The following is a 26,956-nucleotide window of genomic DNA, read 5'->3' on the forward strand; positions in this document are numbered from 1 at the left end:
ATGGAGCCTCCCATTGTTCCTAGTCCACTGCTGTTCATTCCCAGCACTGGCTCTCACTCCTCCCACTCTCCCCATGTGGAGAATCCTTCCCGTTTCCTTCTGCTTGTTCAAGAGGATCCCCGTCTCCGGAGGCTTTGTCTTAACACTGCCTTTTTTTTTTTTTTTTAACTGAAACAGGGTCTTGCTCTGTCGCCCAGGCTGCAGTGCAATGGCGCAATCAGGGCCAACTGCAGCCTTGACTTCCTGGGCTCAGATGATACTCCTGCCTCAGCCTCTCAAGTAGCTGGGACTACAGGTGCATGCCACCATGCCTGGCTAGTGTGTGTGTGTGTGTGTGTGTGTGTGTGTGTGCATATTTTTTTTTGTAGAGACAGGGTTTCACCATATGGCCCAGGCTGGTCTCAAAGTCCTGGGTTCAAGCAATCCACCTGCTTTGGTCCCCAAAGTGTTGAGATTACAGGCATGACCCAACACTCCTGGCCTCTTTCAAGTACCTTTAAAGACTCCTCCAGCCTTGAGTGATCTACCCTATGTATAAAAGCATTTGCCATTTAGTAACAAATTATCTTTTCTTATTCATATTTGTCTTATATGTCTTAGTTTTCTTTCCCCAATTATCTTGTCAGGTCCTTAAGCTCAGAAGCTATATTAGTCAAGGTTCCCCAGAGAAAAAGAACCAATAGGATAAGTATAATATAGATAAGAGGGAATTTATTATTGGAAGTGACTTATGCAATTATGGAGGCCAAGACAGTCTATGATATGCCATCTGTGAGCTGGAGGCCCAGGAAAGCCCATGGTGTAATTCAGTCTGAGTCTGAAGGCCTGGGAACAGGGAGCCAGTGTGTAACCCCCAGTCCAAGACGAGAGGCCTAAGAACTGAAGGAAGTGGGGTGGGCGGAGTCCCAGGGCATGAGAAGAAGGATGTCCCAGCTCAAGAAAAAAAAGAGACAATTTACCCTTCCTTCACCTTTTTGTTCCATCTGGCCCCTCAATGGATTGGATGGTGCCCACCCTTATTGGTGAGGGCAGATCTACTATACTCAGCCTACTGGATTGAATACTAATTTATGGCAACACCCTCACAGACACACCCCAAAATTATGTTTTACCAGTTATCTGGGCACCCTTAGCCCAGTCAAGATGACACATGATATTAACCATCACAGAAGCCATGTCTCATATACTCACTGAGCATATATATGATCAGCACTCAGTCAACACCCAAATGATTGTCAGAAATCTCTCACAACTCCCCCTACAATAATAGGGTCAAGTGCTACCTTTTCTGGGTGTCAGAAATAGGCTTGGTTTTCCTTTCTCTTTCTTGTATTTGTACCCTCTGTGATGAAAGTCACGCTGTCTGATTGCACATTCCTTCTGGGCAAGGGCTGATGTCTTCTAATTATGTATTGTCAGTCTCCAGCACAGTCTGTGCTACAAAGTAGGTGTTTGGTAAGTATTTGATGAATGAGCATTTTCTAGAACCAACTTTTAAATTGAATTTCTTGGTCCTGGAGATGTTTATTTTTCATGTGAGTTTTCCATCTCTGAAAAAAATAGGAAAAGAAAAGACAAGGAAATGAGAAAGCAACTTGAAAACAGGAAAATATTGGTGAAAGTTATTTTCATAGAAGTCTTAGTTGACCTTTCTCTGTAGCATTAAATTCCTTCCCTGTAGTATTAAATTCACAACCTAAGCTATAGCTAGCTTTCCAAACTAGACAAGCATCCCACTTAAGCACAATTGATCTCATTTCAGTTTGTGTCTTTGGGCAATGAAATACCGCAAAGACTTTTTCTACCTTTGCTTTGATGCTTTTTAAAAAGTATTTTCTAAATATTTTTAAAATGTTTGAAATACACAATGATAGGATAACTCCAAAGCTGTCATAGTTGTCAAATAATTCAAGTCAGAATTTAATATATCCTATAACTGTGACTCTTTTATAAAATTGAGACAGGCACCTGAAGACCATTTTTATTTCTGTATTTTCTTGGTGTCCCAAGGAACCCCCTTTTGAGAAATCACTAATATTTCCTGAGCAATTGAACCACAATAAAGACCGTGGAAAGAAAAAAAAAGGGTCTGCTCAGACATTCAGAGCACGCATCCTTACAAATGCATTCTACTGACCTGCAAAATGTTAGTGGGAATTTATAAATGCCTACAAAAAGAATATCCAAGTCAACATTTGACCTGTCAAATCTAATCAGTTTGGTTTGATCATTGTACCGGGTTGCTATTCGCAAACACTAATTGAAAGCAAAAACACAAACAGCATTTTTAAAGAGTTTCTAGGAGAATATCCCATTTGCACACACGTCAGATTAATTTTCCCCAGAGTTGAGCAATTTCAGGATCAATTGACTACTGATCCCAAGGAACAATCAAAAAAGAAATTCCCTGAAAAAATTTTTTGAATGTCAAGACTCAGCATGGGAAACTATACCATGAAAATGCAGTTTGAATAGCTTGTCTTTTAATCCCAAGTGAAATAAATCAATCATCTATTAGACTTTTCTAGTTCCTTGTGTAGTCAGGGATAGAAGAGTTCGCTGCAGCAGGATTCGGAGGAACTGGGAGGATCTGGGTCCAGGAACTTGCCTGATCACTAGAATGGGGCAGGGAGTGAGCAGAAGAGTTTGCAGCACACAGTAGAGGAAGCTGGTAGGCACGGAATAGTAACTGGCAGGCTTACAGCTGGGACCAGAGAGGTCCAGCAATGATAACAGCTCCTGGCACTTTCTAAGTGTATTAATTAACTCGTTTATTCACACAAGAATCCAATAAGGGAGATAGTTTGAATAGACCCATTTTACTAACATGAAAACTGAGGCATTGATAAATTAAGTAGCTTGCTCAAAGTGACCCATCTCTTTGGCAGAGCAAGGATTTGAACATAGACAATTTTGCTCTAACACCTGTGCCCTTAACCACTGACTTGTAACTGTTCCAGGGAGAAGATGAGCCTCTTTCGGGCAGCAGGGCAGTGGACAGCCACTGAAAATGTGAGAGCTGGCAATATTCAAAGAGGCACATTGAGATCCTTCCAGGAAAGTCTAACTGCTTGCACCAGGGTCCAGGCTCAAGGGAGGGATTCAGGGAGCAGCCCCTAGAAGTAAGTGCTTTCACTTGCTAGGCAGTGCTTCCCTGACTCTTAGGCTGCAAATTTCTAAAAGGAAAAAAAAACAATGTTAAACACGAGTCCCAGTTTATATACCTTTATATATTCAGTTATACATTTTGTAAATGTATTACAGAATTAATGTACATCATAAAATACACACAAAGGGAAAAAAATCATTCCTTTACATCAACAACTTACTATAAATTTACTTCAAATAGCATTCATCAGTACTAGCACTAGAAATGTGTGTCCCTGACGAAAAATGTTTTTACATAATTTAGATCTTTTATTTTGAAATTTATCAGAAATTTCTTGATTAGAACCCAGTTTTCCTAGAATTATTCCCTACTTGTTAGATTATTTATCCACATATAGATGATTCCATGAAAAAATGCAAAGCAAGACCCTTGATATATTGTGTAATCCTGAAACTATATATTAAAAACAAAATAGTCTTTTAGAAAGCCTGCAGCAGTACCCCAAAATAAAGGTCACCCAAGAAGAAAAATTCTCCCTAGAATAATTCCTTTAAATCCCGGAAAGGAAAGCTCAAGTGTTTACCCGTTCTTTTTAACATTTTCAGAGCAGCACAACAGAGTCAATGTATGAAATAAGGCATTGGAGTTCTGTGTAAGCTACCACCAATGACAGAACGTGTCCATTCAGGGCAAAGATTTATTTTTCGGATTATACCAATAACCCACACATACACAAAGAAAAATTAAATTGAATTAAAAGAAAGCATTTCAGCAATCTTGACAGGCTTGAGCCCTCTGACAGCTCCTAGATTTCTATCAGCCGATCATCATCGTGTTGCTAAAGCCAGCTGCCTCTTGAAACCAAATTTAATGGAAAGAGGAGGAGCTCAACAAAGCAGCTTAAACATCTCACCTTCAAAGCTCATTGAAAACTAGGCTTCCTATCAGTCATGTGTCAAAGGTTCCCCTCATCCTACACCATACAGATTAGTTCTTCAAGTTCCATTTGTGTGGTCATCCCTTGAGTTTCCTTGAAGCTCTAAAAAGGCTAAAAGGTTATTTCCATCTGGAACCACTGGAGCCTTGATCCATGTATCTTTTCCCTGCACAAATCTCAACATGGCGGAACTGGAAAGTGAGACTTCCAACTTCCATGTGAAGGGAACGATGTCAGACAGGCTGAGAAGCCTGAGGGTGGCTGGTTCCAAAGGGACTGACCCAAGCCTGTAGCAAGCAAGGAGGCTGCCTGCTACCCAGAGCCACCACCCCCCATGGCAGCAGATCACAGCCCCTGTTCTGTCTCTTTTGAAGCTTCAGGTTAGGGATGGGCAATTCATAGCAATTTGTCTTTGAGGTGATAGGTTTGGCAAAGGGGCATGATCCAAGAAGTAAGAAATCTGTGAGAAGTTTCATAAAGGTTGATGGCGATTGTGACCATGTGACCTGTGCAATCTTTAACTCATCGAGTATCTAATGTAGATTATTAACTGCCTTGAGTGCTTTTAAGGGACTCCTTCTGTAGGTGCTTCATGGGGATTTTTCCTAATGGGTAAGCTATGTAAATGTCTTCCACAGCTCCTGTAAAATCTCCCATGCTGAAATAACTACATCCCTGCTCTACAGCTATGAGGATTGTGACCGTATGTGTCCCAGCAAGCGGTAGCCACCATCATAAGCTTTGGAGGACACTGTGTTCTTCTAGATACTCCCTGGGCCATCTTTTCAGATGTGCCCTTTCAGAAGTGGTCACCCTTTCAGATATGTCCTTGTCTTAGCAGATGGTTAAAGCTTCATAGGATATTTGCATTCAAGGTGCTAGTTCAAAAACATGACCTTGAATTCACGGCTGCAAAGCTCAACTGAGAGAAAACATACTTAGGAGGATGGAATCCATGCATTGCTGTAGAAAACTCCTTCTCACCCTGGTGGACACAACTTTTGAAAAATATTGATACCTGGGCCCCATCTAGAAATTAGTCTCATGTGGGTGCTCAGAGAACATAGGGAGGTCATTGGGGATGGAGTAGAATGAGCAGGAAAGGAAAAAAGAGAAGAAAATAGGGTGAGAGAAACAATGGGGTGTGGAATGGGGAGAAGAGGCCCAGATTCGGGAGGGCATGGCAGGCCATGGTAAGGGCTTGGCTTTTGCCCAGAAGGAGGTGGAGTTCATAGAGGGTTTTGAGCAAAGGAGTAACATGATATGACATATATTATAAAATGATCACTCTGGCTAAATTAATTCCTTTTGCCATTGCATCCTTAAAATAAACCTAAAAATGCAGAAAAACTGAAAACAGGAAATGATTTTCCAAGCTGCTACTCAAATGTCTAATAACAAGAAGTGGCTAGAATCCTAAATCCCAGAATGGTCCATGTATTATCTCCCCAGATTCCTGATAGAGATATGTAGAAGGCACATTTCAAGCAGGCTTATATTGTTTTATTCTAAGAGGGCTGAACTGGAAATGTGAGGTTTCAAGTCCTTCTTTGCTTAGGTGTATCCAGAGGTCATCCCCAGAAACTCAAATTTAGTGGTTTGAGATAGACTGTAGACATCTTGTTGTTAAAATGACTCCAATGCCCATGTCAAAAACACGTCTCCAAAGGCTGGAAAAATCAACTGACATTGACAAATGCTTTTAGTTTTCCTTTCTTGGACTCTATATAGCTGTACTGTCTATACAGTAACCACAAGCTACATGTGGAGGTTGGGCACTTGAAACGGGGCTAGTTCAAATTGAGATTGTGCTATAAGCATAAAACACTCAGTAGATTTTAAAGACTTAGCATGAAACAACAGGTTTATGTGTTAGTCAAGGTTCTCCAAAGAAATTGAACCAGTAGGATAGAGAGAGATACATAAGAGGGGGTTTCTTAATGGAAATTGGCTCATGTTATTATAGAGGCCAAGAAGTCCCATCATATCCCATCTGCAAGCAGGAGAACCAGGAAAGCCACTGGTATAATTCAGTCTGAGCCCAAAGGCTTCAGAACCAGGGGGACAACTGGTGTGAGTCCTGGAGTCCAAAGGCTGGAGAGCTAGAAGCACCAACGTCTGAGGGCAGAAGAAGACGGATGTCCCAGCACAAGAGAGGGTGAATTCCCCTTCTTCTGCCTTTTTATTCTTTCCAGGTGCTCAATGGATTGGGTGATGCCCACTCACAATTATGATCCTCTTTATTCAGTCGACTGACTCAGATGCTAATCTCCTCCAGGAATGCCCTCATAGACACACTCAGAAATCATGTTTTATCAGCCATGTGGGCATCTCTCAGGCCAGCCACATTGACACACAAAATTAACCATCACAATGTAAAATGTCTCAATAATTTTTACATAGATTACATGTTGATAATATATTAGATATACTAAATTAAATACAACATATTATTAAAATTCATTTCACTTTTTTACTTTTTAAATGTGGCTAAAAAAGAATTAAAATTACAAATGTGGGTCCCATTACACTTCTTTTCTTTCTTTCTCTCTCTTTTTTTTTTTTAAAGACCTCTATCTCCCAGGCTAGAGTGCAGTGGCACAATCATGGCTCACTGGAGCTTCGAACTCCTGGGCTCAAGCAATCCTCCCTTCCTAGCCTCCTGAGTAGCAGGGATTACAGGCATGCACCACCAGGCCTGGCTTTCACATTATATTTCTACTGGACAGGACTGATGTAGAGCTTTTCAAAGACTCCTCTTACATAGGAATCATAGCCCTCTATGATAACCTTCAAAATATACCTGCGATGCTACCATTCTCCACAGTAATTTTTTTAAAGAAATATGCTAAATTGCTTTTTTAGATCTTTCTTGTAGGCAAGATATAAATAGAAGGCTTTGAAAGGCAATACAACATAGTGGTTAATAGTAAGAACTTGGTAGATGTGTGACTGCAGGCAGGTTGTTTACCTTCTCTGAGTCTCCATTCCCTTGCCTGTAGAATTTGAATAATATGTACCCCATGGTGTTGTAAGACTAAATAACATAGTCCTTAATGCTCCATAAATCGTAGAGCCTTTGTAATTGGTGCTGAAATTTAAAGACAATGTGGAGTCATCTTGGATTCAGGTGATGAGATTCAACATAAGACGCAATGCCTCAAGTCCTTGCACCAAAAGAGGTGCAGAAATTCATCATCTCCCTAATGAATCCTGAGTTTTCTTTATACTTCTGTCATTTGATTAGAAATAAACTCTCAGCATGTCAGATTTATATTCAAATCTCAGAATAAAAATAATTACAGAAGCAAAATGTCATTTGGAAAGGGTGCGTTTGGTGGTCAGAATTGTGGTTGCCACGTGCCTTCGCTAAATATCATGACTAAAAGGGAAAGACCTGCAGATCTTTGCTAGGAAGGCAAGAGAAAGATGAGGTGAATAAAAGGCTTGAAGCTCTTGCTACTCTAATCAAATTGTTTTATTTGTGAGAGTTCGCTTTAGCTTGCTCTTTATGTTTGAACTTAAGTCTCTTCACCTGTGACCTCATCACCATTTTCTAATATTGCTCAGCTCATTAGCCTTGAAATTTATAATTTAGTTTTTACACCATTTTATCCTATTTCTTCCCATTGCCAAGCACAAACATTTACTTTGTAAAAAAATGTGACTGAATTTATTAAACCAGTTTGTCTTCAAAAGTTTCCCTTTTTTATAGACATAGGAAGACTCACATGGTTGGTTTCCCTAATTCTCAGGAGACAAACCAGTGAAGCTGAAGCCAGTTTTGTATGCAACTAAACTTCATGCCCCGTCCTTTGGGTCTCCAATTAGAATAAAATCAGGGATGGGCAGGCAGCGTGCATTTTAAATCACCATCCCTGGTCACTATTATTTCCAAACTCAAAGGCACCATTAGAACAGGGAAACATTTGCAGGCATTTCATTACGCCTTGAACTATTTTTAAAAATAAGACATTAGAAAGAAGTGATTACTTTAAAACTTTCACACACTATGGAACAAATGAAATGGCAATACACGGGGAGATATTATAGTAAACAAATTGACGCACACGGTTGTTGTTAGTGAAGGACAGTATTACAAGCAGATGAGGCAAATGACTGAGTTGGGAAGAGAGTCAATCTCACTTCCTGAAGCAGGGGCCCTTGAGAAGCCTGTGCCTTTTAGGCTGTTTCTTTGTATGATTGGCCTGGGTGCTGAAAATAGCATAGAGCCTTTTGCAGAATCCTTTATTTCAAGGAGTTGTGGTATTTCACATGTGGCACGGCCCCTCCCTTCAATGGCCTCTCTCCTGCCACTGGAAGGTGTTTTTACAGTTCCCCTTGTGACAAAGGACAGGTCAGAGAGCAAACCTGTGAGCAAACCAGGCTTGGCATGCACATCACTAAGCAACAGATGCTTTCTGGAAAACCATTTGGGAGTGTTTCAGATAGTAGTATGTGTGTGTATATACAAACATATACATAATTTCTGGGGAAAAAATACATACATACATGTGTACATCCATACTTTCTGAAAATCACACACACACATTTTCCAGAAACTCATTTGAGGTTGATTTTATGTATATGGAGACAGAGAAAGCCATCCATCCATATAGAAAGCCTTTTGCAAGTAATTTTAATTTATTTCATAGAAGCCTGAATTTATTTCACACAACAATGAATAAATCCATTCTTTTGCCACAGACGTGGTGCAAAAAGAGGGGTGTGCTTGAAGCATCTACAAAGGGGAAAAAGCTGCTGATACAGGGAAAAAATATTAAAGTAAAATTTTAGTTGTCAGTTTTGTAATTGAAGCTGTCTCCTCACTTGAAAATATTGTTTCCACTGAAGTAGAAGACAAAGGGGGATCTGGCAAATGCCCCCACGGTGTTCATTACCCCAGATAAATTACACACATCGTGTGTGCATGAAGATGACCAGAGGCTCTCACTGTGCTGGGGATACAGTCCAATCATTCATTCAAGGCTCTGTGTAGTCATACAACAAAGGCGTGGCCTAAATCCATTCTTTTTCTTCTTTTTCATTTCTCTTCTTCTCATTTTTCCTTTTTTCCTCCTTCTTCTGCCAAAAGACAGATAAAGTATAATAACTTTGATGACAACCTCATTTTCAGGATCTCTCGATAAATCATAATCCTTCAGTTGTATTTTCCAAAACCTGCAGTTAGCCAATTACTTCTTGGTTTCCTTGAGGTGAATCTTTGCTTTTTAATTATATTTTATCTTCTTCGAAGAAACCACTATTGAAAAATTATAGCTAATGGTAGAAATACATCACTAAGATGTCTTGGATTTTCTTTTGGGGAGGAGAGGTGGGGGAATAAAATGAAAAAAAATATATGTATATGGCCAAATTGGTCTGTGATACCATTAATTCATGTTCATTAATTCAAACAGTGTACATTGCATACCTACTATGTGCTAGGAGTTGGGTTGTACTCCAGAAATAAAAAGTCAAATAAAACGTGTTTCCCTCAAGGAAACTATGGTCTCCAGCATCTGCACATGTAAACTACCAATTCCAGTTTAGTATGACAAACTCTTTGGAAGTATTATATTTTGAATGTATTTCATCGAGAAATGAACGTGGGCCAGGCAAGGTGGCTCACATCTGTAATCCCAGCACTTAGGGAGGCCGAGGTGGGTGGATCACCTGAGGTCAGGAGTTCCAGACCAGCCTGGCCAACAAGGTGAAATTCTGTCTCTACTAAAAATACAAAAATTAGCTGGAGGTGTTGGCCTGAGCCTGTAATCCCAGCTACTCAGGAGGCTGAAGCACAAGAATCGCTTGAACCCGGGAGGCAGAGGTTGCAGTGAGCCAAGGTCGTGTACTCCAGCCTGGGTGGCCCAGCGAGAGTACATCTCAAAAAAAAGAAAAAGAAAGAAAAGAAAAGGAAAAAAGAATGTCTAAGTCTGGTTTTCATAGAAACAAGTGCAAAACAAGCCAGAGGGGTCATTGCCAAACTAGAAAGAAGCCCAGGGCCAGAATATGCAGGATTAGTGGAGAAGCCCAGTGCTCTTGGGCCTGACCACTCCTTGGACTCGGTATAGCATCATAAACAGCATTCAGTAAACATCTTTTTTCAAGAGGCATAGTAAAGAACTACCTGCTAAGAGTCCAGAGACCCTGTGAGGCCTCAGATAACTTTAGTAGGAAATAACCAAGCTCTTGAGTTGCTTGAAGTAGAATCCCATTAGCTTCTAATGCTTCCTGTATTTGCGCCCCATTCAAGGAAGCAACTCTAGAGAATTTCTTTGAATCCTGTTACCATTAACACTGCCCACAAAAGTTCATTTCCCATTTGATGAGTGAGACTCAGCTGTGAGAGTCTATCTGCTTTAAGACTGCCCATACGATGTGGCATGTTCTCTAAAGAAGGCAGAAGGCTTGAGGACGGTTTGTGTTGATTGAAGAACATTTCAGTGATGAGTTGGAATATTTAGACAAATTTCAAGGCTTAATTAATATATGAAATAAAGTAGTTGCAGAGATAACGAGGAAAACCAAAGTTATAATCTATAGTTCATTTACCTTCCTTGGTCGGGGCAAATATTACAAAAGATATGTACAGCTTTTACAATAATCAGCAAATGGGAATGACTTTGAATTTCAGAACACATATGGGAATGTCTCAAATCTTTCCATCAACTTCGACTTTGAAATGTGGCTTTTTAAAATTAAAATATAAATCATTCTATTGTTAACAAAAGTTTATCAAAAGTAATAGGGCATTTGTAGATTTTTGGTTTTTCTTTTCTATTAAGATCTTTACTGGTAGAGAAAAATAAAATTTTATTAATTCAAAGATTCCATTGTGTTTTTATGTTTGTGAGTAATAATCAGTGGTTCCTGGTATCTCATTTCGTTTTTAATTCCCAAAGCAGGAGCTAATAAGCAAATCGCTTTGTGGGTTTCTGTGAAAACAGCTAGAGCTTGCACAACTGTCGCCTAGACAGAGGGAGGAGTGTGGGCTCTGAAGTTCAGCAGATTTGCATTTGACTCTTGACTCTGTGATTAGCTGGGTGTCCTTGAGCAAACTACTCCTGTAAGCCTCAGTTATCTCATCTGTAAAATAGGGATGATGACATCTGCTCAAAGCGTTGCTGTTGAGTAATTAGGTTAAATGAGATAAAAAGTGCCCATTGGCACCTATTGGAACTCAGTAGGAGCTCATGTCTTCATGGTGTGTAAATATGTACCTGGCTCCCATCCACAAGAGTCCTCGCTGAATCAACAAACTCATGAGTGCCTCTTTTCACTAGACTGAGACTAAAACCGCGAATTAAAATGGTGTTTGTCCTCAAGAACCACTAGGGTCAAGAATTCTACATGGCTCAGGCAGATCAGCTGAGCACGTGAGAAAATAAGGAATATGCAGTCTAAAGAGCTCAGATGAAGCAACTTGCTGCCTATCAACAGAAAGGGTGGAAACACCCTGGTGTGTGCAACAGGCACAAATCATGTAATTCAGTAAGTCTACAAATATGTAGTTAAAGAAACAATATAATTTCTAAAAGCAGTCTCCTCGCAGCAAACTGTGAAGTTAGCAGCACAGAAGCAAACTGAGGCAGAGTCACTGGATTGGAGACAAGCTGATTTGTGAAAGCTGCTTGAGTAATTGACCAACCTCTGCACAACTATGTTGCAGTTTGCTAAACCAGTATAAAGGAGAAAAAAAGCAGTAGAAATTAAGAGCATTCGTTAAGCTGTAAGTCCTTTCATTCTTTTGGATATATTATTCTAAACGCATCTTATAACATTTTCATTAATAAACTGCTGTTTTAATTAATGATGAGGTCTCGGTCAACTGAATGACATTTCTTTCAAGAAGCCCACTTCATATGCACACAAAAGAACCCTGAAATTTTTCACTAAAGGAAAGGCCAATGTGATCCAACTAGTTGAAGAATATACTATTGCAATTAAAAAATCATTTAATTCCATTCGGCTCAACTCAATGAACATTTATTGAATATCTGCTGGAGGCCAGGGGCTAGCTGGGATTAGACACAGTTCTTCCTTTCAGAAACTCACAGTCTAGAGAGAAGCCTGGTGCATGAATAAGGCATTCACCTTTAACCTCCTTATCCCTGTTCTGTTCCTTCCCTTCTCTTCCTGGTAAGGCACGCTTATTTGCAAAAGACTTTCTACATGAAAAAAATATATATATGCATATAGGCATATACACACACACGTATAAATATTCATATATACCCTCAAAGTAGTTTCCCAAAATTATTTGTGTGTATACAAATATTCATGTTCATATATATTTTTTTCTAGAAATGGGACTATGGTGTTGTATTAATGTTGGTTTCCTGACTCCAACTTGCTCTCACATGGTTCAGGAATTACATATAATATATATTATAATATATTTAATATACTAGATATGTAACATTAAAAATTATTTTAATTATATATAATATAATTAATGTTAAATATAAATATATTTAGATTTTTAATATTTATATTTAAATTTTGACTACCATTTGTATTATATCTAAATATAACATATTTAATATGAGAGAGAAAACAAATATAGTGAAATGTTAAAAGTTAGGGAATCCAGATATGGATGATATAGGAGTTATTCATACTATTTTTACAACTTTTCAAAATTATTTCAAGGTATATTGGTCTTGTAAAAAATTTTAAAATAAGGGATTCAAGACCTTCCTGGCCTCAATCCTGCCTTTCTTCAGCAGCACCTGCAGCCGTACATCACCCCACATTTAATACCAAGTTATGTCCAGCATCCTCCCGCTGTCGTTCCTGACGCTGACTGCACATCAGACTAATCTGAGAAAATGCTGAAATATGCCAATAGGCAGGCCTCTCCCCAGACAATCAGATCAGGACTCCTGGGAGTTTGCTCCAGCCATGGTTTTTTCCAAAAGCATAGCCTAGGTTGGGAAGCTTGGAGGCCTGTTTCCCAAACACCATGCTGCTGCATTCCTCATGCCTTGGTGCCTGCTGTTTCCAGTACTTGGAGGGTCCTTGTCCACCTCTTCAGTACTGTAGATTCCTATTATTTTGTCAGGACCCAACTCAGATGTCGCCTTCCTTAGTGAAACCATCCAGGCATCCCACGCCCCACCCACAGGTAGATCCCATCCTTCCCGCCTCCTGCTATTTATTTCTACACACTCTCCTTCTACAGGTCTCCCACACTGTTGTAATGCTGTGTTGGCTCTGTCTCCCAACCCACCGCAAACTCCTTTTGGGAAAAGTTTATATCATGTTTGCTTTTGTCATCAGCATGAGCCTCACATATAGTAGGAGTCTAAGAAATGTTTACTAAATTAAATGCAAACAAGGTTATACTGGTTGGAATAAAGTTATAACAAGGAGCTATGGGACACTTGAGGATGTGCACTCTTACAGTGCAGGCGGCACTTGGGGAAGGAGATGGAGCTCACGCAGAATCGAAGAGTGAATAAACAGCTAAGGAGTCGGGCAGGAGAGGGAAATGGGAACAGCCCGCCTCTTCGGCTGGCTGGAGCCACGTGGAGTACGCGAAGGAGAATGGCCGCTGAGGCCAAGAAGGGAGCCAGTCCAGACGATGAAGGGGACCAAGAGCGTTAGTCACTCTGGAAGCAGAGTGAGCACCTCGCACTGCGCTGGCACACAGATGCCTCTCAGTCAAGCATTTTAGAGAAATAATGAGTGAATTCTTTTTTGCTCTTTTTCTTTACATCTGGCAGGGGAGTCATGGGACCGGATTGAAACTAACTTTCTTCCCAGAAGAATGTATTTGCACATACTTTCCCGAAAATGTCAGAAGACTTACAGGTTTTCTGAAATGTATTCAGTGACACTTCCCCCAAAATGATATGCCACATTCTAAGAAGAGGGATGTATTTTAGGCTTAAGAAGGACATGGCTAGACTAGGATGTAAGGCGGGTCACTGAAAGTCTGTGAAGGACAGATTATAGGAGGTAAGATGCCCATTGCAGGACACCCTTTAAGAAGTCACCACAGCGCGGTGGCTCACGCTTGTGATCCCAGCACTTTGGGAGGCCGAGGCGGGCGGATCACGAGGTCAGGAGATCGAGACCACGGTGAAACCCCGTCTCTACTAAAAATACAAAAAAAAAAATAGCCGGGTGTGGTGGCGGGGGCCTGTAGTCCCAGCTACTCAGAGAGGCTGAGGCAGGAGAATGGCGTGAACCCGGGAGGCGGAGCTTGCAGTGAGCCGAGATTACGCCACTGCACTCCAGCCTGGGCGACAAAGTGAGACTCCGTGTCAAAAAAAAAAAAAAGAAGTCATCACAGGTGCCAAAGTGAAACCCAAGTGCCTGAACCAGAGGCATGACAGAGCTGTGCCCAAGAGAGAACAGATGCAAAAGGTTACGAGGCAATGCAAACAGAGAGCTTAGGTGTCTCTAGGCTTTCTGCCTTTGAGTGACCACGCAGATGCAGTGTCATTGGTCAAACTAGAAAATTCAGGAAGAGGATCAGATTTGTGGGAAAGGATGAACTCCATTGTGTGAAGCTTGAGTTTGAGTTTCCCATGAAAGAACAAGGCGGAGTTTCCCTACAGAAAGTTGCAGGTTGGGAGTGATGGAGATGAGGCTCTCCTAATGAGTGAGTATAGAGTGAGATGGAAGAGGTGCACTGGAGGGAAAACCTCAGTGCCCCAACATTTTCAGGATACACCGAGGAAAAAGAGCCAATGGCTTACAGAAAAGCTGAAAGAGGGGAAAGGAAAACCAAAGAGAGTTTCCAAAGGCTCCAAGAGTTGAGTAAATCAAATAAGGGCAGAAGTGGTCCGTTCACTTTGGTAACTACGAAGTTCATGAACACCTCAGTGACAGCAACATCACTTCAGTGAATGGAGTTCAGGCCAAAATCAATGATTAGGAAGTGAAAATGAGGAGATGAGAAGGTTTCTAGAATTTCCCCAGTTAGATTGGGAAAATCTAACTGGACCTCTGAACAGCATTCTAACCTATTGGTCAGCTCCTCTTTCTTGAAAAACCCTTTTTCCTTGGCCTCATTCAGACCTCGTGTTCAAGGGGTCCCCGGGGTGCCCTAATTACTTCCTCTCTGTTCTTCCTTTGCAAGCTCATTTCCCTGTCCCACTTTGAAAAGGGTGACTTCTCAGGGCCCTCCTGTCTTCTCTCTTCACACACTTCTCCCAGGGAATTCTATCCATGCTTGCATTGGAAATACCATCATAAAAATGATTTTAAAATTAATATTTCAGCCCAGACTTTTTTGGCTCTTTGACTTCTATGCTTCCCTGACACAAAGGCACCTCAAACTTGACCTGTTCAAAGCTGAACTTTGTTGTTGTTGAAACAGCATCTCACTCTGTTGCCCCAGCTGGAGTGCAACGGTGCCATGATGGGTCCTTGCAGCCCCGACCCCCTGCACTCAGATGATCCTCCTGCCTCAGTAGCTGGGACTACAGGCTTGTGCCACCACACCGGCTATTTTTTTCTTTTCTTCCTTTTTTTTTTTTTTTTTTAGCGACAGGGTCCCCCTATGTTGTCCAGGCCAGTCTTAAACTCCAGGGCTCAAGCGACCCTCCTGCCTTGGCCTTCCAAAGTGCTGGGATTACCGTGTGAGCCACAGCACCCAGCCAAAGCTGAACTCTTGATACCTGCCATATCCCCAACCCCACCAAGATTGCCTGCCTCTGTGTTCCCATAATCAGAAATTGTCACCACCATCTATCCAAAAATCCGAGTCTGTCTTAACACTCTTTCCTTCACCTTTTTAATTCCTAAACATCATCAGATTCTGTCCACTCTATTACTCCAAACCATCATTATATTTATTCTGTCCCATTGCATAGCCTATTCAATGGTCTACCTATATTCCCTCTTTTCTCTTTCCAATGCATTCACCAAAATGCAGCCAGAATGAGCTTTCAAAACTGAAATCAGATTATGTCACCTTTGCTTAAAACCTTTCAGGAGTTACCCGTTGCTTTCTGTGTAAAAACCAAAATCCTCAGAATACCACGACCTTTCTATCTAGCCTCACTTCCTACTACGGTCTCCCCTGAGGGTTTGTCATCTTGGCCTCCACTACGTTCATCCTCGACATTCTCTTCTTCCTCAGAGCCTTTGCACATGCTCTTTTCTCTTCCTAGAATACTTTCCCTACCCCCGTTACCAGCAAAATCTCACTGGCCTTCAATTATTAACTTAAATGTAATTTACGACCTGCTAAATCTCTGTCAGCTCATAGTTCACAGATGGCAGTTATTACATATTTGAAAGAATGGATTAAAAAGACTGAGTGCTAGCCAGAGGAAAATAGAGGTTCAGGGTAGGGGGGCCTTTAAGATGAGAATGATTTAAAGCCCACAGCAATGAAATGATTTGCCTGGCCAAGGTCAAAAAGCGAGTTGGTGGCAAAGCCAGGGCTGCAATCCACAACTTTTGATTCTTGGCCTCCCCATGTCCCACACTAATCCTTTATTATATGTCTTAGATGAAGTTAGCTGTAGTGAAGCCCTCATCTCATTTTCTGTCCCCAAAACATTCTAACCTGTTGACCACCATACACACCAGGAATACGTATTAACACAGTTTCAGGAGCATGACCCAGGAAATTCTATAATAGATGCAAACTATCTTCCTGTTTAAGACCCTAGTAGAGTTGTTCAGTGGTGCTGCTCTTAAATTCCAATCCAAGAAGGCCACCCGGCTCCCACACAGTCAAGCCATAGCTGATTGATGTGTTTACAGTAATATACTTCACACTTGTGTCTTGTGGGCCATACGTGCCACTCAGGATAAACTTAGAGATTTTTCTTTGGCATTTTTTCTCCATTGTACAGATTCAGACACTTAAAGCTTATTACATAGAAACTGACCTAGAAGTGACCGGGCCTTTGGAGAGAATGGCAGGAAATTGGTTACAATAGATATGGACCCACCTGGGAAAACAGAACTAGCAGAGGTGAACGTTAACCCATCCCAGGTCCAATGTTGTTAGTCCAAAAAGATTACAGTAAGTTGAAGAAAACATCAAACAAACAGAATAAAAAATTCAGCAAGGAAATTCAGAGTGGTACACTTGGGGAGAAAAAGCAGATTTTTGCCAATATAAGACCAGGAGAAAAACTGGTTGTGTTTCAGCATAGCAGTATCTTGGGAGAATAACAAAACAAGTTTAAGCAGAGTTGTGCCATGCAGATTGCCTGGAAGGAACCAGGCCTGCCTGATGCAGAATCATGATGCATGCAGAGGATGATGTCCAAGGTCCCCGGGAGCAGAACTCCATAAAATTCACTTAACTCTTTTACTAGGTGAATAATTAAAAAGCAGTTAATGAGAGTGATCATTCTGGGCAATGGAATTCAGCCATGAAAGTGGTTAATGACCTGAGGCTGCAGCTCAGTTCTGTGCCTCCTCTAGCATGGTTCTGGCTCCCAGGAGAGCCTCCTAGACTTTAGCAGAAGCTGCACAGAGCTTCAAGAATCCAGGATATCTGGGAAGAGGTAGGAGAGCACATTGGGCGACAGAAAGGAGTAAGCAAATATTAAAGGGTTTATTTACAGCAGAAGGTAAAAAGAAAGAAGCTCACCACAATGGGAGCTCAATAAATGTGGTTTGCTTGAGCGACTACCTTGCTGACTGAAGGAGTGGATAGAGCACGTGCATGAGGCAGCTTGCACAGTCTGGGAGACCTCGCTTCTCAGCTCCTTATTTAATGACATCATGTTGGTAGCTTGAAGTCAGACAAGGTGGCAGTATTGACATCACGGGAAATAGGCAAAAACTATAAATCAGAATTTTTCCCTCCCCCTCAAGCCAGTTGCTTAACATCTACCAACTTACCATTGGGTCACTTCGTTGAAATCCCTGCGGGAGCAGAGTTCCCTGGGGTTCTTACCTTAAGAATAAACCTGAAGGTGTTTTGGTTTTGCTTTCCTATTTTAATTACTAATATACAGTGGCACTCTTCGATTATCTTTTATTACACAACCAGAGTGGCTCAGCATTTGTGAAGTCTCCTGGCAAACTCACCATCATTTAAAACATTGTTTCTGTGGGGAAGTTTTCCAAGTTGCAAGTTACTGAGTCTAAAATAAATTTTTGGAAAAGAGCCCATTTGCAAGTTGGGAGCTTTCAATTCTGAGTCCTGGTAGGAAAGTTAGAAAACAAAAAGAATCATGCCAATTTTAAAAATATAGGTTGCAAAATATAGGTTGCAAAATCCTAAGTGAAAAGGCAAAAGGAATAGAATTATTTAACTTGGAGAAGAGAAAGATGAAGAGCAATTGAATAATAGGAGTGAGTGCCAGCTGTTGTTTGCTTCTGGTTTCTGTTTTTTGTGGGGTTTTTTTTTTTTCTCCCACTGTAAGCCTCGGAGATTTGGTTAAACAAGGAGATAAATATCTTTATGTTCTTATTCTGGAATGAATAATTGGTGGATTTTATGTCAAACATCTGCAAACTTCTTTTCCTCAATCAGGGATAATTTACATATAACCTGTGTTGAGGACCAAGAAATAGTTAAGACAAGGTTATTTGTCTACTTGAAGGTTAACTGTCAACTTTGTGATCCTGAGTCCACAGATGGCATAATGTATTTCAAAACTTTGAGAAACATGATATAATTAAGCAAATCCTTTTTATATCATAGAATATCTAAATACAGAATTTATTTTTCTATCAAAAATGATTGTAAAACTTAGACTATTAGCATTATCTATAGTAGTATTATATTGTCTATATCTATTAGTATTGTCTATTACTAGTATCTATATTACTAGTACAAAACCTTAAACCAAGCATTCTAAATCAATACTTTTTGATAATTTTACGAGGGAAATGATGCTATTTTGGGCTTGTTAAATTAGAGTTATTTTCAGTTATTCATTCAGAAGAGATGAGAGAATTGCTTTCTTTTAGAATATCTTTTAGATATTACAGTACCCTGATTTGGCATTTTCTTAAAGAGATGTGAAACAATGAAATGGCAGCTGTAAATCTGCCACTTGGAGCCTTACAGGACTTACATCATTCCCAGGCTTTGGTTTAACAGTTGGTTTATGATGTGGTTTCAGAATAACACTTTTAAACATGGTATATCCCTTCCTGCAAAACTGACATAAATCCATAAAGCTTTTAATAATGTCTCTAAAATACAGCCAAAGTAGTCTCTGAGGCATATTTTTGGATTGTTTATCTGAAATCTCTAGATTGCTGAATCTCCCTTCATGATCTGCCTTGGAATGGCTGTCTCCAGGACAGCTGATAAACGCATCATGTCTCACCCAGGCGGGGACCACTCAGCTTCGTGCCCCATCAGGTACACTACCCTGCCTCAGCTTTCACCCCAAGCATCTCACACCCTTGTGCGCATAAGTATCACCTGGGAACCTGCGAAAAATGCTGCTTTTCCAGAACCTCTGAGCTAAATTCTGGGACTAGGCCTGGGGACCAGCATTTTAACAGGCTCCCAGGAAAGTGGTCACAGAAATGATGTGAGAGTCTCAGCTCTACATGCTCTCTGACTCCAGTTCTGGCTTCGGGATGGAGTAACTGGAGAGAGTCTGACAGGTGGAAGCTGAGGTTCTTGCCGGTGACACGCTGCACCTGTCACTCAGGTGCTGGGGTCTCTGCTGCCCAGACCCTTCCCTCCCTAGGCCAGGTTCTGTGCTCCTCAGTCTTGAATTTCAAGTGCCTGGTATGCGTGTCTTCTCTTGCACATCATCCTGCCTGCCCCACTCTGATTCGTTTGAATGTCCCAGCCTCCATCTCTAGCCTGCCTCCCACCCTCCCTCCAAGTCCCAGGTCCACCTCTTCTCACCCCCGCCAGAGCCTGTTCTCAGGTAATGACCCCCCACATTCTCTAGCAGAACCTCTCTCTGTGGCAAACTGAACTGCTCAGTGTGTTTTCTCCAGGCGGCCCGCCCTGCCTGCCCTTCCTGACTCCTCCTCCCTCCCCTGTCCTCTGTTAGACACATTTACAGAAGCCTGTCCTAGGAGTGTCCATCTGCCCCATCAGACTCTGAACTACTGAGGGCAGGGGTCACCTGTGCCTTGCTCACGGGATCCCCAACACCCAGCTGAAATGTGGTGGGAGCCTCGGGGGTCTCAAGTGAATGACTGATTCTTAAAAAGAAGCACGTGAAGTTTGTCCAGGCGGCATGATGCCTCAGACTTCAGACCCTCTCACTGCCAATACACTGTGCCTTCAGCTAGAAAGCTAGTCTTCATCTCTGCCACCTACCTGTACTTGGCTACCCACCTCTGGCCCTCCAGGTCCCAGCTTAGATGTCTTTTCCCACAGCAAGTCTTCCACCACCCCTGTGTTCCAGGGGGCCCTGTGTCTACCTGATCCTGCACTTACCCCTCTGCATTCTAATAATCTGTTTATCTGAATCCTCCTCCAGGTCCGGAGCTCCTTCAGAGCAAGGGTTGTCAGCACCCAGCATCGTGCCCAGGGTGCAGTCAGTGGTCAATAGATGTTTGCTGAAAGCTAACTCAGCACATTTAGGTAGTGAGATGGGGTTGTCATCACATAGCTGCTAAATAAACCACCATAACATTCACTGTATTGTACTCACACTGTTGATGCGTCTCCTCCCACAACCACTGCTAGATGGAAATCTTCTCATGGGAAGTGACTGTATTTTGTTCATCTTCACACTTCAGTAAGTCAGGCAGCAATGAGCATGGATTAAGTAGCTATTCAATCCTATGTTTTCCAAGAAGGATAGTTTTGGCATGTGGAGCAGGAGAATTCTTTTTTTATTTTTATGTATTTATTTATTTTTGAGATGGAGTCTCTCTCTGCGGCCAGGCTGGAATGCATTGGCGGATCTCGGCTCAGTACAACCTCTGCCTCCCAGGTTCAAGCGATTCTCCTGCCTCAGCCTCCAGAGTAGCTAGGACTACAGGCACCTACCACCACGCCTGGCTAATTTTTGTATTTTTAGTAGAGATGGGGTTTCATCGTGTTGGCCAGAATGGTCTCAGTCTCCTGGCCTCATGATCCGCCAGCCTCGACCTACCAAAGTGCTGGGATTACAGGCGTGAGCCACCGCGCCCCGCCCAGGAGAATTCTTAATTGCATAAGACAGCCCCACACATTGCAGGACATGCTGCTGTCCTTGCCCGTGCCCACTAAATTTCATTGGTATCCCAATCATTTTGACAACTACCCCACCTACACACACAGTTACAAAAGTTTTAGGGGTAAGAGGACCAGGAGGAAAATTGCACTGCACATAGTTGAAAAGCTATAGTTAAGTCTTTTCCTTACAACTTGGTGAGAAGCAATGGACTCCGTAACAGTGCCATGGTGGATTATATGTGTCAACATAATTAACAGAAAGAGGATCTCTGAAATATAAGATATTTATTTGGAAATAAAGCATTGCAATGGGAATATGCATGCCATAGTTAACTACATGCATATTCAGGGAGGTGAAGACAAAAGTTTTTAAAGGAAAAAAGGAGAAGGATTACATAATTGTTTTAAAATAATTATCCTTGGCTACAAAGATCAATAACAAGGGTGACACCAGTCCAAGTTTGGACAGGCAAATTCAGGGCAGTCGTTCTTGTAGAACCGTTTTTTTGTGTAAGGTTGCAATGGTGTTTGTGCAATGTTGTGCTTTTTGCAGAGTCTCTGTGATAGTTCTTTTGATCAGGCATTTATTCATGGTCTTCCCCAGCTCCATTTCTCAGGGCTTTCTTTTTTTTTTTTTTTAACATTAGTGACTTCATTTTGATTCTGACAACTTTCACACATGTGTGTGGTGATGTGAGGTGGGGGCCAGGACATGTCACCCTCAATATACAACGGTAACCTGTCTTTGTAATAATAGTTCACTAATCTTTCCTGAACACTTATATATTCCGGGCACTAAGCTGTGTATTATACAGTTTACTTAATCCTCACAACCACCTATGAGGTCCCATTTTTTAGGGACGAAACTGAGGCTGAGAAAGTTTCAAGACATTGACCCAAGTTAACACGGCTGCTACAGACAAGGGCAAGATACACCCCCAGGCGTCGGACTTCGCTGCTCTGTGCCGACCTCTTTAACAAGAACAAACATCAAAATTCCCAGATGGAAGACTCCTATTAAAAACTGTCCTCTCCTTTAATTATAACGTAGAGCAGTTTTGCACAATATATTCTGCATAGTGTTAATTTAGTGGGATGTCAAGTGTTGTGAGATTAACGGTTGCATGGGCAATGGAGTGTGGGAATTGCTTTCAGCAAGGCCCTTGTAGAAGGCCATGAAACAGAAACCGTGAAGACCACAGGATCCCTAAGGTGGCACAGCCCTTCACAGTGAGTCGGGGTGATTTAGAACATTGCAGAGCAAACAGCAGGGAGACCGGCAACAGGAGCTTGCTGGCCATGAAGTGCCTAATATCCAGTAAGCACTGCTCAAGCTCTAGGAAAAGGCTGATGCAGGAAGGGTTTCTTTCTTCTAATTTCTCAATAATAATAAAAATAGATACTATTTATGGAGTACTAATTACTCTCCACTTCATAGATGAAATACCAAGGCCTAGAAAAATGTGTTAAGTAACTTCTCCTAAGGTCACACAGCTATTTAGTGGCAGAGCCAAATTTGAACCCAGTTCTCTCTAACTTCAAGACATGTGATTATAAACCCTATACACAAAGTCTCTAAGGACGTAGGGCTTATAAAGGCTTTCCTGTGTGAATATCCAAGCAAATTCAGTCTCAAAGAGGATGCCCCTATGGGTTCCCTGTACCAGGGATTTATTTTTGGCATATCTCTTCAACCTGACAATTCGTTCCTTGGTCTGAGTACGTGAAATTTTTTTCAGGGTATGTGAATTTTTTTCTTGGTATGTGAAATTTTTTTCTGGTATAATGTAAGTTTCTTAAATTTTACTATTTTTTTAATTTTATAGATTTCTATATGATATGGTTTGGCTCTGTCCCCACCCAAATTTCAAATTGTAGTTCCCATAATCCCCACATGTTGTGGAAGGGACCTGGTTGGATGTAATTTAATCACAGGAGGAGGTCTTTCTTGTGCTGTTCTTATGATAATGAATAAGTCTCACAAGAGCTGATGGTTTTATAAATGGGAGTTCCCCTGCACATGTGCCCTCTCTTGCCTGCTGCCATGTAAGACATGACTTTGCTCCTCCTCTGCCTTCCACCATTATTGTGAGGCCTCCCCAGCCATATGGAGCTGTGAGTCCACTAAACTTCTTTCTCTTTATAAATCACCCAGTCTCTGGTATGTCTTTATTAGCAGCGTGGGAACAGACTAATACATCATACCCTGTTACATGCTTTTTTTTTTGATAAGAGTATTTGTGTTGATGCAATAAAATCTTTCTCCATAGAACTTACTCAGATGCCCTTCCTGGAGCCAGTGCCTGCACTCCATGAACTGCTGGAGAGGTCATTGTAGGGTATCGGCATCAGACCTCTCCTCATTTTTCAATTCTCTCTCTCCTTTATAACAGATGTTGGCGCATTTTTTGAAGAAGGGATGTGGCTACGATATAACTTTCAGGCACCAGCAACAAATGCCAGAGACTCCAGCAGCAGAGTAGACAACGCTCCCGACCAGCAGAACTCCCACCCGGACCTGGCACAGGAGGAGATCCGCTTCAGCTTCAGCACCACCAAGGCGCCCTGCATTCTCCTCTACATCAGCTCCTTCACCACAGACTTCTTGGCAGTCCTCGTCAAACCCACCGGTAAGGACAAGGATACCCAGCCTCTGCCATTTAACATTTGGGCAGACAGAATGTTCTAGCAAGAGTCTATAGATTGTTCTTGGTTTGTTATTTATTCCCCATAGGCTTTTTTAAGCAAGTCACATAACTTCTTTGAACCCCATTTCTCTCCATGAATATCAGGAAAACAACTTGCCAGCTGGGTGTGTTAGAGCAAGGTGTTAGAGTAATAATGTTGGTGAGGCATGTTGCATTCTTTACAAGAATGCTGTTGCATGAATAAGAGATAGGTTTGCATGTGTAATGATTATTTTTTCTCCCTACTAAATAAACACATTCGGCTGGACACTGTGGCTTACGCCTGTAATCCCAGCACTTTGGGAGGCCAAGGTGGGCGGATCACTTGAGCTCAAGAATTTGAGACCAGCCTGGCCAATATGGCGAAACCCCATCTCTACAAAAAATACAAAAATTAGCTGGGTGTGATGGCACATGCCTGTAGTCCCAGCTACTCAGGAGGCCAAGATGGGAGGATCACTTGAGCCCAAGATGTCAAGGCTTATAGTGAGCCATGATCGTGCCACTGCACTCCAGGCTGGGCAACAGAGTGAGACCCTGTCTCAAAAGAAAAAAAAGACTAATGAGAAAGACTAATAAAACATAAATACATTCACTAAATGTGCTAAACAGAGATGGGCTTTGAATGAGTAAAATTAATTTTACATAAATTAATTTTATCCTGATTTATGATAGTATACCAGTAGGTTGTTACAGAACATCTGAACTTTCAATAGGAGTAGAAAATCAGAAATGTCTTCATTCCCAATCCTCTCAGAACTTTAAATTCACAAAGTGTATCCCTGTCATAAAGGTTGCTTAAAGCAGGAGTTTATTTTAATTTTTTTTGAAACAGGGTCTTGCTTTGTTGCCCAGGCTTGAGTACAGTAGCAGGATCACAGCTCACTTCAGCCCTAACCTCTCAGGCTCAAGCGATCCTCCCACCTCAGCCTCCCAAGTAGCCGGGATCACAGGCACATACCACCACTCCCAGCTAATTTTTTTAATTATTTGTAGAGTTGGGGGTCTCACGATGTTGCCAGACCTGGTCTTGAACTCCTGGACTCAAGCGATCCTCCTGCCTTGGCCAAAGTGCTGGGATGACAGGCATGAGCCACCATGCCCAGCCCAGGGGTGTATTTTTACTTGTAATATCCTGGGCCATCTTGGTCATCAAACATACATTAAGCCAGAGAGGATCTGAGTGCACCTAAAATTGGCATCCTGAGGAGAATATGCAAATGGACTTGTGACCCTTCAGCAGTGACCTCTGAGAGACATCTAAGAAGCCCTGGAGCGTACAAACTTGCTGAACTTGAGAAGTCCACTTCCTCTCTGAAAATGAACTCATACACCTTAGAATTCTAAGATCACTCTTTTTTTTTTTTTTTTTTTTTTTTTTTTGGAGATGGAGTCTCGCTCCATCACCAGGCTGGAGTGCAGTGGCGCAATCTCAGCTCACTGCAACCTCCGCCCCTCGAGTTCAAGCAATTCTCCTGCCTTAACCTCCTGAGTAGCTGTGATTACAGGCCTGCACCACCACGCCTGGCTAATTTTTGTATTTTTAGTAGAGACAGGGTTTCACATGTTGGCCAAGACAATCTCAATCTCTTGACCTCGTGATCCACCTGCCTTGGCCTCCCAAAGTGCTGGGATTACTGGTGTGAACCACTGCATCAGCCCTAAGATCACTTTTTTAATGAATAAAAATATTTTAAGAGCATGCAGGAACAAATCTCTCTAACTCACTTCCCATTGGAGCCAAAAATTTGGAGGCTCTCTCTCCCACTGCCCATTGTTTCCTGCCCTTCAGTGATTATTCCACTGTTATGGCATCTTAAAGAGCAAGAATTTTGGCTGGGCACTGTGGCTCATGCCTGTAATCCCAGCACTATGGAAGGCTGAGGCAGGAGGATTGCTTGAGACCAGTAGTTCAAGATTAGCCTAGGCAACATAGCAAGACACCATTTCTACCAAAAATAATTTAAAAATTAACTGGGCATGAAGGTGCACACTTGTGGTCTCAGCTGCTCAAAAGGCTGAGGCAGGATGATTGCTTGAGGCCAGTAGTTCAAGACTAGCCTGGGCAACATAGCAAGACTCCATCTCTACCAAAAATAATTTTAAAATTAACTGGGCATGGTGAGGCACACCTGTGGTCCTAGCTACTCAGAAGGCTGAGGGGGGAGGATCGCTGGAGCCCAGAAGTTGCTGGAGCCCAGAAGTGCAAGGCTGCAGTGAGCTATGATCACGCCACTGTACTCCAGCCTGGATAACAGAGCAAGACCCTGTCTCTAAAATAAAATAATTTAAAAAAAAAGAAAAAAGGAGATCAAGATTTTTCCCATGGGAGCCAGAACTGTTATTACTAACTTAATTCAGCTTGAGTTTTAAAAAAACAGTAAATTAAACTCCCTCTCTAGGAAATGCACTGTTGCTTAAAAAGATGGAGGAAAAAGTATGTTCCCTAGTATTTTCCCCTTCTGAAATTATTCCTAAAGAAATAAGCCAAAAGTCAAAGATTCATCATGAAGATGTTCATCATAATGTTTCGTTTTGTTTTTTGAGACGGAGTCTCGCTCTGTCGCCCAGGCCGGAGTGCAGTGGCGTGATCTCGGCTCACTGCAAGCTCTGCCTCCCAGGTTCACACCATTCTCCTGCTTCAGCCTCCCGAGTAGCTGGGACTACAGGCGCCTGCCACAACGCCCGGCTAATTTTTTGTATTTTTAGTAGAGATGGGGTTTCACCGTGTTAGCCAGGATGATCTCAATCTCCTGACCTCGTGATCCGCCCGCCTCGGCCTTCCAAAGTGCTGGGATTACAGGCGTGAGCCATCGTGCCTGGCCAACATCATAATGTTAACTATGAAAATAAAAATTGAAAAGAACCTGAAAGTTCAACTTTTAGTAAAATAGTAAAAGAGGGAGTTGCCATTTTATGGAATATTATGTATCTATTAAAATATTTATGAATCGTGATTAATGATATGGGGAAATTTTATGTATGTTAAACCAAAAAAACATAAACAAGATCCAGCCTTGAATGTGAAATATTAGCTCCATAAAAAATATAGGGATAGGAAAAAAAAGCAATAATGTGAACACAAAAGTGTTTGGTTGGATTGTGGATGATTTTTTTTTCTCCTGAGCAGTACTTTTGTATGCATGTCA

General features: G+C 41.7%; 1 protein-coding gene across 1 annotated transcript in view; it reads left to right on the forward strand.

Annotated features, from left to right (window-relative positions):
- Positions 1 to 26,956, forward strand: part of CNTNAP2 (contactin associated protein 2) — a 2,297,635-nt gene that overhangs the window by 2,068,047 nt on the left and 202,632 nt on the right. Inside the window, exon 19 of the mRNA XM_003820514.5 lies at positions 23,514 to 23,750. Within this exon, the coding sequence (XP_003820562.5) occupies positions 23,514 to 23,750 (237 nt within the window). The remainder of the gene's footprint in view (positions 1 to 23,513; positions 23,751 to 26,956) is intronic.

The sequence above is a fragment of the Pan paniscus genome, chromosome 6 (genome assembly GCF_029289425.2).
Source record: "Pan paniscus chromosome 6, NHGRI_mPanPan1-v2.0_pri, whole genome shotgun sequence".
Classification (NCBI taxonomy): Eukaryota; Metazoa; Chordata; class Mammalia; order Primates; family Hominidae; genus Pan; species Pan paniscus.